Source organism: Pseudoliparis swirei, chromosome 3 (assembly GCF_029220125.1).
Source record: "Pseudoliparis swirei isolate HS2019 ecotype Mariana Trench chromosome 3, NWPU_hadal_v1, whole genome shotgun sequence".
NCBI classification, from domain to species: Eukaryota; Metazoa; Chordata; class Actinopteri; order Perciformes; family Liparidae; genus Pseudoliparis; species Pseudoliparis swirei.
This window is the reverse complement of record NC_079390.1, coordinates 9,380,425-9,393,063: the sequence shown is the minus strand read 5'-3', so window position 1 is coordinate 9,393,063 and position 12,639 is coordinate 9,380,425. Positions and strand designations below refer to the sequence as shown.

Below are 12,639 nucleotides of genomic sequence, written 5' to 3'. Positions count from 1 at the left end.
TAAAAGTCTACAGAGTTGAAAGGAACTCATAACCGTGTCAAATGTATTGCAAAAGCTTTACAGTGTCTGGGTCGATGGTTCAATTAGCCCCAGTTTATGCCTCTCGGGTCTCGAGTATGCTATTGCATGATAATTAAACATCAAAGACGGGATACAGTTCACGAAGAGTATGACTGCACAGGTCAAATATGTTGCATCAAGCGGTCTGTGGATCCCAAAAAAGAAATCACATTCTAGGTTCACACCATGAGCAACTAAAGCAACAAAAGCAACACACCGGTCTGGCGTTGCCGGCTACGTCGTCGCGAGTCACCATTGAAATGTGGCTCATGCGCTCTTTGATGTATCAATGTTGTTATATATATAGTCACAGCAGGCACTGGGAACTGGCCAACGGACTCTTTTTTAAATTATTCATTGCACAGAGCAGGGTGAAATAAAAACACATGATTGGTTGCCGCTTCATTGAAAAGCTGAACCACATTGAGACCAGCTTGGTTTGTAGCGGTTCCCGTTGTGCCGGACACAAGTCTGTAGCTTCATGCCACTGGCTTCCATTAAAAGACTTTATAAATGTCGCTTTTTGTCGCTCGTAGTGTAACAAAACATTGCAATTATTAGCTGAAGACAACAACCTTTAAAATAAAATACCAAATTGTGGTTGGAAGGGAGCTTAGCAGACCTCTGTAGCCTGCTCCTTGTCTCTCTGCACAGGACCATCAGTGACTCAAGGCTCAATAAGCGGAGTGCTGTTTTAATGTCAGAATGAGCTTGGGTTATTTGGGGGCAATAAAGTGGAGTTGGATCAGCTTTAGTTTATTGTTAGGGTTTAAAACAGACTTTTGAAAAGAGATGTTATCCTGTTGCAAATGTAATTGATAAGCAATCAAATAAACCTTTTATCAATTCCTTATCTTAAGCGTGTTATCACTACGGCCATACTTGGTCTAGTATGACAAGTAGCTTATGTTTGATAATATTAGCTCCCTTTTTCAAAGTATAATGTTCTATTTCTAACATTACGAGTCAATTTGTTAACTTGATCTTGACTATTCCATACTTTTATAACGTTAATGTGACACTACGTTTTACCATTTATCATTACTGCATGTAGTGGAACTAAAATGTAAACAGCCTTGTTTTATAACAGAATGACTTTCCATTTTCCAAACCTCACTTTTTCTTTGCATGTTTTCATTGAGTTTCTTAGCCATAATTGCTCATCAGTTACAATATTATGTTTATCTACCTCCAGCAATGCCACGGTGCTTTTATCCATCTCTCCTTAATGTTCCACTTGTCCCTTTAACTGCTGCTGCTCTGCTCCTAGTGCAGTTTTAGGGAAAATCTTTAAAAATGTTGGAACACACGCAGCGCTGGTTGCAGTTTCCCCAGGCTTCAAACACACAGGCAGCAGAGACTGAGATAAGCATGAAAAACAATCAAACACACGAGCAAATAAACACCCTATCGGAGAACACAGTTCAGTCCTCCCTTTGCTTCATCATGCCGTCCAACAAATAATTCAGGCTCTCCCTGCGGGAGGTCATCGCCAATGAATTCCCTTCTGACTGAGCCTGCCGTGTTTTTTGCCCTCCAACTTCTTGTTTGTTTGACGCCTGTTTGTTCTGTTAGTGACACGATAACACACATTATCGTAACAGGGATAGAAGGTGGTGCAAATATCCACACATTACCCCCTTGCAGTGTGTAAATATTGGCGAGTGCATCTATCAAACAGCAAACAATTAAAAAAATGACTCAAAGATAGAGCACTGTGCCACAACACATATACATACTGCACACACAGTCACATACATTGATGTATAGTTCACTCACAACGTAGTCACTGACGTCCATGGTGCTGATCATGATATAGGTGCACATTTTCTATGTGATTATGCTAAACATATATTGATATATGCACCCTAATAGCAGTTGCTACTTGCTCGTGGAGTAATGTGCTAGTTCGAAATCAGTTCATGCATTAACTAATAACTGTTCGACAGTCTTATTAAGAGTTACCCAATAATTCATCATCTGAGCTGCTCACATCCCCGACCACCATCTGCATCAGCTTTTGTGGAAGATAGTTCATTCAGAAATTTAGAAATTGCTCTCTTCATGGAACCAAAGCCTCCAAGTCTCCTAAAATTGTCCTCCTAATCCCGTCTTTTGATTGTCAAAATCATTGCTATTTCACATCTCAAAAGTCAAGCTGACAGCCCTTCTACACTCTCATGTACCGAGGCTAATTAAGGCTACCCGCCTCTTTTTTCTCTCTCTCACATGGTTTCCTCTGGGATTTCAAAGGCATCCTTCCTCTCCGCTCTCTCACTTTCTGCTGGCATTACTCCTTTCTACATACTAATAGCTTAACGTTTTTTTAGTCTGTTGTTTAGGAGACAAAAGGCCATTCAGACTGTAAAATCACATCGAACAATTCACCAATCCACGAGGCTATTATTTTGTGAACACATCAACTGTCACATCCCGGTCCACTGTGTAAGTTACGTTTACTTATTTTTCAGTATTTGTCTCATGTACTCTTTATTCTGTCACTTACTTGTTGTCTCTCATTTCAGTGTCTTCGCTTCCCGCCCCTGTGTGCTTCCCGCCTGTGTGATTACCCGCCCCGCCTTGATTGGCTTCACCTGCTCCTGATTACCTTTACTCCCCTGTGTATTCCGTCTGTTCTCCCCTTTATCTGTGCCACTTTCTATGTTCCTCGTGGTTAGAGTTCCAGCAGTTCTGTTCTCAATCCAAGTGTTAGGTCCAATGTCCCCCCTCAGCCCTCAAACCCTAAACCCTCAGGGACTTACTGACGTCACCTGCTAAATGGGAGTGTGAGAGGCTGTAAGGGTTTGAAATGGTGTCAATATGAATGGGACAGAACTTTTCTGCAGCATACCACGTGAACATTACAACATACGAAAATAGTGTGACTTATTGTGGGTATTTATTTTGTACTTTGTACTCCCTGATTTGAATGTCTTCCAGGCAAGGCATTGGCATTGAAAGGCATTTTCCTGATGAGAAATGTCATTTAAAATTATCTATTTACTCATTTTTGTCAAATGAGCTTCAATAAAAAAAGTATATATGAATAAATCGGTGTCATATATATATACACTACCGTTCAAAAGTTTGGGATCACTTAGAAAAGACTTTATTTTTCAAAGAAAAGCACTGTTTTTTCAATAAAGATAACATTAAATTAATCAGAAATACACTCTATACATTGTTAATGTGGTAAATGACTATTCTAGGTGGAAACGTCTGGTTTCTAATGAAATATCTCCATAGGTGTATAGAGGCCCTTTTACAGCAACTATCACTCCAGTGTTCTAATGGTACATTGTGTTTGCTAATCGCCTTAGAAGACTAATGTCTGATTAGAAAACCCGTGCAATTATGTTAGCACAGCTGAAAACAGTTATGCTGGTGATATGAGCTATACAACTGGCCTTCCTTTGAGCTTGAAGTTTGTAGAACAAAATTAATACTTCAAATATTAATCATTATTTCTAACCTTGTCAATGTCTTGACTATATTTTATATTCATTTGATAAATAAAAGTGTGATTTTTCATGGAAGACACAAAATTGTCTGGGTGATCCCAAACTTTTGAACGGTAGTGTACAGGACTGTCTCAGAAAATTAGAATATTGTGATAAAGTTCTTTATTTTCTGTAATGCAATTAAAAAAACAAAAATGTCATGCATTCTGGATTCATTACAAATCAACTGAAATATTGCAAGCCTTTTATTCTTTTAATATTGCTGATTATGGCTTACAGCTTAAGAAAACTCAAATATCCTATTTCTAAATATTAGAATATCATGAAAAAGTATACTAGTAGGGTATTAAACAAATCACTTGAATCGTCTAATTAACTCGAAACACCTGGAAACACATTTTCAAATGTTTGATTTTGTTTTGCTGTTATAAATCTTTTTTTTTACTTGGTCTGAGGAAATATTCAAATTTTATGAGATAGGATTTTAGAGTTTTCTTAAGCTGTAAGCCATAATCAGCAATATTAAAAGAATAAAAGGCTTGCAATATTTCAGTTGATTTGTAATGAATCCAGAATGCATGACATTTTTGTTTTTTTAATTGCATTACAGAAAATAAAGAACTTTATCACAATATTCTAATTTTCTGAGACAGTCCTGTATATATATATATATATATATAATAATGCATGCATTCCTCAGATTTCATGTGTTGTTATGTTCAATCTTTAATCTGTTTTTTCAGACATGCCTTCCTCTTTGTTTACCTTTTTTCTTACGTCTCCATGCTTCCATTGGTAGCTGTGTGTTTAACGTCCTATTGCTATGAACTGTGGGTAATTCCCTTGGGCAAAGTCTACATCTAATGCTGACTGATGAAAAGGGTTCATTAAGGGCTCAAAATGTCTGCCAGAGAGCCCTCAAACACTCGGTGATGTGATAGTGGGACAGAACTAAACCCTCATGGACTTGTCTCTAGCGTTTGATCTGTTTTTGGATTTTTGGATTCAGCCTCAGCCTGATGATTTGGTACTTTGGTCTTATCCTGACTTATCCCCTGTGTACTGAACCCTGCTTCAGTAAAGTATTTTTACTTATTACTGACCGGTCCCCTGAGTCTGCTATGAGTCCTTTTGCCCATTGGTTTAATGTTGATACCATCTTAAGAGGAGTGAATCTATGTTCAACAACAGATCGGTCTCTCAAATGCGCTGATTTGCAAAAGGACCAGATTACTGTTATTATCTGGTCCAATTGATGGTAAATGGCTATCTGTAGCTCCCTTGTGTTTTTAACATGAATGTATGTCCATTTTGTCGTGGGGTTAAAATGGGTAAGCAAAATTAGGATGAAGGACTTCTCCTAAAAAAAAGAAAAATGGTGTTTTCTCCTCCTCCACACTGGCTCCTTTGTACTGAACCTAGCTTTGACATCAACTGGGTCAAACATGAGGGAGGGAGGGAAGGACGGCAGCAGCTGGACCCGACCGTCAATGTCACCCTTGTTAGTCAACTTCATCGATGTCAGTCACTGGCGTTTGGATTTATTTCCCTCTTTTGTCTGTGTGTACCTCTTATCTTTGTGTTTTTCTCAGGATGCGGCTCTGAGGGCCCTCAGACCTGCTTGTTCTATTTTGCTGATGCCTAGCACGTGTGTGTGCAGGCAAACAACACATGCATGTTGATAATAAACAGATGAGCCATCAAAGGTTAATGAAATGCAGCCTTCAAATCAACATGTGCATTAATTAAACACCTTTGAGGTTAAGACATGTACAAATATAAGATAGTTGTGGTAGATCATTTGCATTGTGTATATTAAAGAAAACGTTGCAACTTTGCCCTTAAAATAGATTGGATGTATCAACGGATATCTCTGTATTCTTTGTGTGCATGCAAAAAATGTAATTCCTACTAAATTAAATTAATTTTATGTAATCAAAGGATTCAGGCAATATCACGAAATAACAAAAAAAGAGGAAACCCATATCAGAAAGTATAACCCACTCTCGGTCCTCAGTTCTTAACCCATGGCTCCATAAATAATGACTGGCAGCTGAAATGGGACTTTGTGACTTTAAGATGTGCGTCGGGGAGATGTGGTCTATCTATTGTTGATGACACAAAAGCGCGAGTCAGATTCATATAAGAGTGGCGGGGAATAACTTCTCATATCCTCATATCACACTCACAAAGCGACCCAGCAAAACTTCAATAACCCCCGCACTTCTCTCTGGACATGGGTGAGTACACAGAATCTTTAATAACTCTTATCATCTATTATTAATGTGATTCGAAAAATGTGAATTTCAATAACTTACTAATGTTGCCTTTAATATATATTTTCTGTCCTTAGACATCACGTTGCCCTTGTGCACTGTGGGCGAGATTTGCTGCAATTTAATTCAGTTTTTTCATTTAACAAAAGTATTTTATTTTCCACAGATGGATCAGTGGTTTAGAATTGATTCACTCATGTATGCCAGACACTGTAATTTAACACACAGTGAGGATTTCAGACTGAAAAGGAAGGCTTTTATATAAAGACAGAAGTCCTCGTTACCTCGTCTAACCTTTTAACCATGAACAATGAGTGTAATAAGAGGGGCGGACAGAGATGGGCATTGACTTTCAACATGGCAAGGCCATGCCCGGTCAAAGAGGTGAAAAGAGGTCAGAAACTCCCACATGTGTCTTGGGTATAAATTAGCAGATTTCCATGAGAGCTGCTGCTAATTTTTTCTCTCATTTACAAACTATTTCTAAAGCTCATACGTTTTTTTGCAGATTTTTACGTCGCGATTATTGATCTGACATCTACTGTTATTGCCTTTTGCACTAAGTTGAAATAAAGGCCGTGGTGGCCTATATCACTTTATCACTGCTGTCACTGTTGCAGCAGGGCACAGCTGAAGCGTGGGTGTCTGCAAGCACTATCATTTTTGGGACTCTGGCGATCCTCCTGCTGTTACTATTTATACTTTTGTAGCAGTTTGTTGAACTCACATTCTCGGTTTCTTCCAGATAAAATCCAATAATTTGACAAATTGGAATGAGAGAGGACGACAGTCGTATCAGACTAAAAACAGCATGTGTGCTCTTATTTAATGTGTTTTATAGTGATGTTTGGTTTTGATGCAACTATTTCTCTAAAACCAAGAGAGACAACAAAAGTAACAGTGACCTGAAATGATCAGAATTTTTCTTAATGCTTCTACCCACTCTTTGAACACTTGAACTCAGCCCCCGCCGGCTTTGACACTTCGTGCCATGGTACCAGTCTCAGCCAGCTGTGGAGGGAGGATGGCCTGAGTGGTGATAGTGACTGTGGTGTAGAGACTCCTGCCACACCATCCTACTGTGTGTGTGTGTGTGTGTGTGTGTGTATGTGTTTGTGTGTGTGTGTGTGTGTGTGTGTGCGTGCGTGCGTGCGTGTTTCGTGGCACCATGGTCTTTGTTCCTCTGTGATAATGGTAAAGACAATGGATATTGTATCTGCAGCCACAAAGAGAAGCTTTTTCTTCCAGCCCCTGAGGCCAGTGCTTCACCACCATCCCTCTGGTGACGCCTGTGACCGCTAGACAAAGAGGGCAGGACCTCAGTGCGTAGGGGCTGAGCTGTGAGGTGTTGGTACCAGCATCGAGGCTTCAACATACAGATGAAGTCAGCGCAGAGGCTTATATCACTTTAGCAACAGCTTGTAGGAAGTACTGGTCATCACTGGTTGGCACTGGAATCTCTCTTGTTGTGGAGTACAGGATCAGAAGCAGCAAATGTTTCCGGTCAGGCAGCCTTGGCTTTGCAAAGCCTTAGGTGCTTCCCTCTATCAAATTTTTGCCAATGCATTTATTAACTCTGTGTGATATTTGCTACCCGCTTCAACAGCACGGCTTACACAGGAAGAAGTGCATGAGGCTCTCGTGAAGTCAGTGGAGGCTGCTTTTCTTTGGACGCTTTATTGGGATTCGCTGCTTGAACTCTTGGTTGTCACTAATTTTTTTCTTCTTCTGTTGCTTTCTTGCCTCTTGGCGGGGTTTTGGTGTAAGCTCATGGATTTGCAGACAGAGCGAGAACTTTTTCATAACCTCGCCACAGGGTGACCGAGTTTCACCACCGTGGCGTAGATGTGTTGTGTGATTATATGTGCGGTGTGTGCCGCCTGTGTGCTGATATATTATGCCCCCTCAGGTTGTTATGATTGCTGTATCCGGTGCATTGGGGCAGTGCCCTACACATCCCTGGTGGCCACCCTGCTGTGCTATGCCGGCATGGCCTTATTTTGTGGCTGCGGGCATGAAGCGTTGTCCCATACCGAAGTTCTCGTCGAGACTTACTTCGCCCGCAACGTCCAGGACTTTGTGATCATGGCCTCCTTGTGAGCGATGCTTCAATGAATTCTCTGAATTGTGACTTTTGGCCTCCAAAGAATGGTTTCTTTTTACTGTCTAACTTGACTTCTCTTCCTGTGACGGTCTCAGTATCAAATACTTCCAGTACGTGATCTATGGCCTGGCATCGTTTTTCTTCCTCTATGGTATCCTGCTGCTGGCTGAGGGTTTCTACACCACAAGCGCGGTCAAGCAGTCGTTTGGTGAATTCAGGAGCACCCACTGTGGCCGCTGCCTCAGCTTGACGGTGAGAACAAGGAGAAGGGACGGGAGGGGGAGTAAAGAGGGAGGGGAAATATGACATCATCGTTAAGATTCTAAATGCTGGTATTATTCTTTCTCCTCAGTTCAATGAATTGTTCTTTATTTCAGTTATTTCTATACAGAATCATGAATTACGCTTAATATGTGAATTTAATTACACCACATTCATCACACTCAAACCTGGGCTCCCATCTCTGTGACCTAACATCCTGCATTCTATTATTTTAACAGTTTGTCATCGTGACTTACATCTTGGCTTTCATCTGGCTGGCGGTATTTGCCTTCACGGCTATTCCAGTCTTCTTCTTGTTCAACATGGAGCAGACCTGCCACAACATAAACCTCCTGGCTGAAACAACCCCCAGCATTAATCAGCACGGCTGGATTTGCATGGATGCCAGGCAGTATGGTGCGTTGTCCTTATAATGACTGACTGCGCATCCTCCACCTGACGAGAATCTTAATGTGTCCGTGAAAGCAACAAATTAATCATTGGGGAATAGATACAAAACTGCTTGTAGAATAAGTTATGAAATAATGGAGATAACTGCAGCTTGATCTTCATTTCTTCATTTCTTCACGTCTGTGTCCCTGACATGCTGTATGCAAGCAGGAACTTAAATGTGTCGTAACTCATCATGATTCAGCAATTGCAAGAGACACTTATGTCACGTTTTTATTTAAGGTCTGCTTCCTTGGAATGCGATGCCAGGCAAGGTTTGTGGAATGACCTTGGCATCTATTTGCAAAACCAGTGAAGTGAGTACCCGAATCCACAATTCCCTTTGACACAGTTCAGTATTGTGTCAGCATCCTCACGTCAAAATCAATGTGCAGAATTAGTGTAAATCTACTCTATAATACAAATCCATATTGTGTGGTGTGTGAGCAAATTTTTGAATGTAAAGATTCAGTTCTCTGAATGTAAACTAATTTATATGGTTTGATATGTCTTACAGTTCTACGTCACCTATGACTTGTTCATAGCCACATTTGCTGGTGCTGGGATCACTCTCTTGGCGCTGGTGAGCAATTGTGTTGGCAATTTGCATGCTTTCTGGTCGAATTCAATATTTCATCTAAGATTTTTCTTGTTAATATTACCAGTTGAATCACATGTAAAGGGTCAGTTTATCCACATTTTTAGTTGGTTAGTTAGGTTTAACAAATTGTGTCTCTTAGATTATGGAAGACCCAATACAATTTAAGTTTATCATATATTTAGTGGTAAATTACATTCAGCTGCAACATCTCCTTCTGGGCCTTGCTATGAGCAGTTTTCAGTGGAAATACTTTCTTATTTTACATTGTATTTTAACTCCAAGCCATGTATGGCTAGATATCCTTTTGAAGCAGGTAAGAAACAATGTTTGTAAGTTTTTTGAGGTGAATCGACCCTTTAAAAAGGGACCCATATTGTTACCACCTTCATCTTAATGTCTTCCTTTGCAGTTTGTGTATCTGGCTGCCACCACCTACAATTACGCAGTCTTGCGGTTCCTGGGAAGGAAAGGCGTCCGCTAAGGGCATCACCTCCATCCCAGTCAACCCCATCCTCGGGCTATGAACTGGAGACAGTCAACACTGGACGTCCATTCATCCTCTGGGAAAAAGCATCACCTGCTATAGTATTTGTTTAGACATGTCCAATAACAGACACATGTTTCTCATCGCTGATTTGTATGAACAACAGAAAGAGAGATGAAGATAATTCACACCCAGCATCCTCCTCCTCAAATCCTCCTCTCAGATGATTCTCCAAGCTTTGTTGTTCATTGTCCTCTCGCAGGTTGCATCTCTCAATGCATTGTTTATTGCAAAGCTTCATTGGTGATGATGCTGTTGTTAGATTGTGATGTATGATGTCTCATGAATAATTAAGAGAAATGACAGCTCGCCTTGCCAATCATAACTGCATGCACGCCATTCATTGTTTACTGATGCACATATGATTCTGACTATGATTTAGCTGCAGCCTCATTAGCAGCATCCTGTGTAGCAACATTGTGTGAGCTAAAGCCAGGGAGGCTGAATGTACTAAAGTTCCCTGCATGGATTTGTGGTATCCTCTCATCTTTCCCTGTGCTTTCACTTACAACATATGCTTTTTGCATTCACTCACACTGCATTTTTGCTTCGTTTAAATTCCACTGCATCGGAGGCAAACAAAGACATGTATCAGTTTTTTCCGGATGTTTTTGGGTTACTGCTTAAAATAAGCTGTTGATGCTTCAATAACGTGCCTCCAGGTTACTCATGTTTGATGTGCATCCCTGCTACTTACTGAGCTTGGTTGTGTGTATGCTCATTTTTAATTGTGGCTGAATAAACCATTTAAATCTGAAGCAGTAATTAGTGTTTATTCAAACAAATACAGTATGTCACGATTAACATCTTTCATGGTGATTGCATCTCATATTTGGCATCTTTGAATTAGATTTAGTATGCCACCACATCTTTAAATGAATTCTTATAATACATATTGTTAAGAATTGTACAGAGTTATGGGGAAAGCAGTGAGGTCCTCTGTCCAAACAGCATGTTTATTGTAGAATGCTTTAAGTCTTCAAGGGTAACTGGTTTAGGTATATTCGTCCCAGTTAGGTGGTGGTCTTGAAAGCGTCTACAAAGCAGCCACCACATCGGATCATTTGTTCGGCAAAGAACATGGGGGTCAGCATATCTCCCAGGGACTTTGCACACACATAACACTGCAAAAACATACTCAATATTAACATGATGCAATGACAAGAGCCTGTTATTCAATAATAGACTGTATGAACTGTATGTTTCCTGAGTGGCAAAACAAACCTTCAGACAGTCAGGGTGGCAGGTCATCGCAGGTATGCTGGTGTAGAGCTTGACCTTTCCATCAATTATTTTCTCACAGAATGAACAAACATTGCTATTGCTGCAGTAAAGAGAACATATTAAAAGAGATTAGCACCAATGTTAACCTTTGTGTATATATTATAACTTAGACAATATCTGAATTTCTAAATTGCAATTGCTAAAAATGACCTGGTCTCATCCTGAGTTTGTGTGAATTGGGGATTCTCCTTGGACCTTTGAGGCATGTCAGAGCTACACAAAATAATCATAAACAAACAATTAATATGCATTCTATTGCACAAGTGAAAATGTGAAAATCAGAACATCTGTCTGTGATTACTTTTTTATAAGAGCTTACTCACATGTTGCTATCATCAGTGTGTGGCTTCAGCTGGTTCTCCTCAGTGTGGGATTGTTTTCCATCCTTCAGAGGCTCAGGAGCAGCTTCAGTTCTTGTTGGCTCCGCATCTAATGCTTCCGAAAGTTCAATGAGTTGGTCAGAGAACTCATCCAGAGCAGCTTCAGCATCTGAATATGTTACAGGTTCAACAGCATCCTCTATGGTGAGCTCAACCACATGATCTGCTGCTCGCTCAGGCTCAACACTTTGCTCGACAACCGGATTATCGACAGGCTGGACTTCACACTGAACTACCTCTTCAGCTCCAGTCTTTAAAACTGGCTCTGCTGAGGCTGCTGACTCGACTATAAACTCTTCAGGCTCTTCAGCAGCAGCTTGGGTAGGTGATTCAGAGGCTGGATGTGCCACTAAGTCAAGGCATCTGACTTGGGGAGCAGCATTCTCTCCTGCTGCATCAGTCACAGCAGGCATCTCAGGTGATGACTCCACAGCAACCTCAGCTACAGCTTCTAAATCTGCTGAGACCTCAGCAGCTCCGCCATTTTGTTCCACATTTGGCTGGTAAACTGCAACATATTCTTCCTTGATTTTTTCTGCAGTTGTGTTGACAACAGTTTTTTCTGGATGTGCCTCATCCTTTTGGATAAGTTCTTCCATGGGTGCTTGCGGCCTGTAAAAAAGGGATTTATTATTCCCAACTATGCAGAAAAGACATATGAACAAAAATCCCCCGACTCAGCAGTAGTTACACTCAATGTTGAGATACTCTCATATTAACGTTGCATCATCGGTGGTCTCCACTGTTGACCCCTCAGGCTGAGCATATTCTTGGGGAGGAAAAACTTCACTATTTACCTGATTAGATGAATTGCTAAAACATAGAGTAACACAAATCAAACATACATGGCACAAACATTCAATATTTTGGGTATTAAATGTTCATGGCTCAGTGGAGAATCTATTGATCTAGGGTAAGATTAGGACACATTTAACAAATAACCATGGCATTTATGAGCTTAAAGCAGAAAACAAAACAGTAGCAAATGATATCTTGATAATTAATGCTCCACAATCATTTCATCAACATTAAACTACTTTGGCTCAAAATTGACATCATAGCCAAATGCTCAATATTCCGATGGTGAAAAGCAAGCGATAATTTAAATGTACAACAAAAGGTCAGGTAACATACACTTTCTTATGAATATAGTGTCAAAAGTTAAAACTGTATCAGTGAGGGAAGATTTAGGAGGTGTGGCAGTTATAGAATATTACT

At 40.3% G+C, this 12,639-nt stretch overlaps 1 protein-coding gene and 1 long non-coding RNA gene across 2 annotated transcripts; one reads left to right on the top strand and one right to left on the bottom strand.

Annotated features, from left to right (window-relative positions):
• Window positions 1–7,254: 7,254 nt before the first annotated feature.
• plp1b (proteolipid protein 1b) lies at window positions 7,255–10,485 on the top strand. Its single transcript, XM_056409973.1, has 7 exons — window positions 7,255–7,331; window positions 7,707–7,893; window positions 7,997–8,153; window positions 8,402–8,579; window positions 8,856–8,929; window positions 9,130–9,195; window positions 9,623–10,485. The coding sequence occupies exons 1-7, from the start codon at window positions 7,292–7,294 to the stop codon at window positions 9,692–9,694; spliced, it is 774 nt and encodes a 257-aa protein (XP_056265948.1). The 5' UTR covers window positions 7,255–7,291; the 3' UTR covers window positions 9,695–10,485.
• A 26-nt stretch (window positions 10,486–10,511) lies between these two features.
• On the bottom strand, window positions 10,512–11,254 carry LOC130190530 (uncharacterized). The gene is made up of 3 exons (XR_008830985.1): window positions 11,192–11,254; window positions 10,982–11,081; window positions 10,512–10,881 (listed from the first exon to the last, which is right to left on the bottom strand). It is a non-coding gene; the product is annotated as an uncharacterized LOC130190530 (long non-coding RNA).
• Between the last annotated feature and the right edge of the window lie 1,385 nt (window positions 11,255–12,639).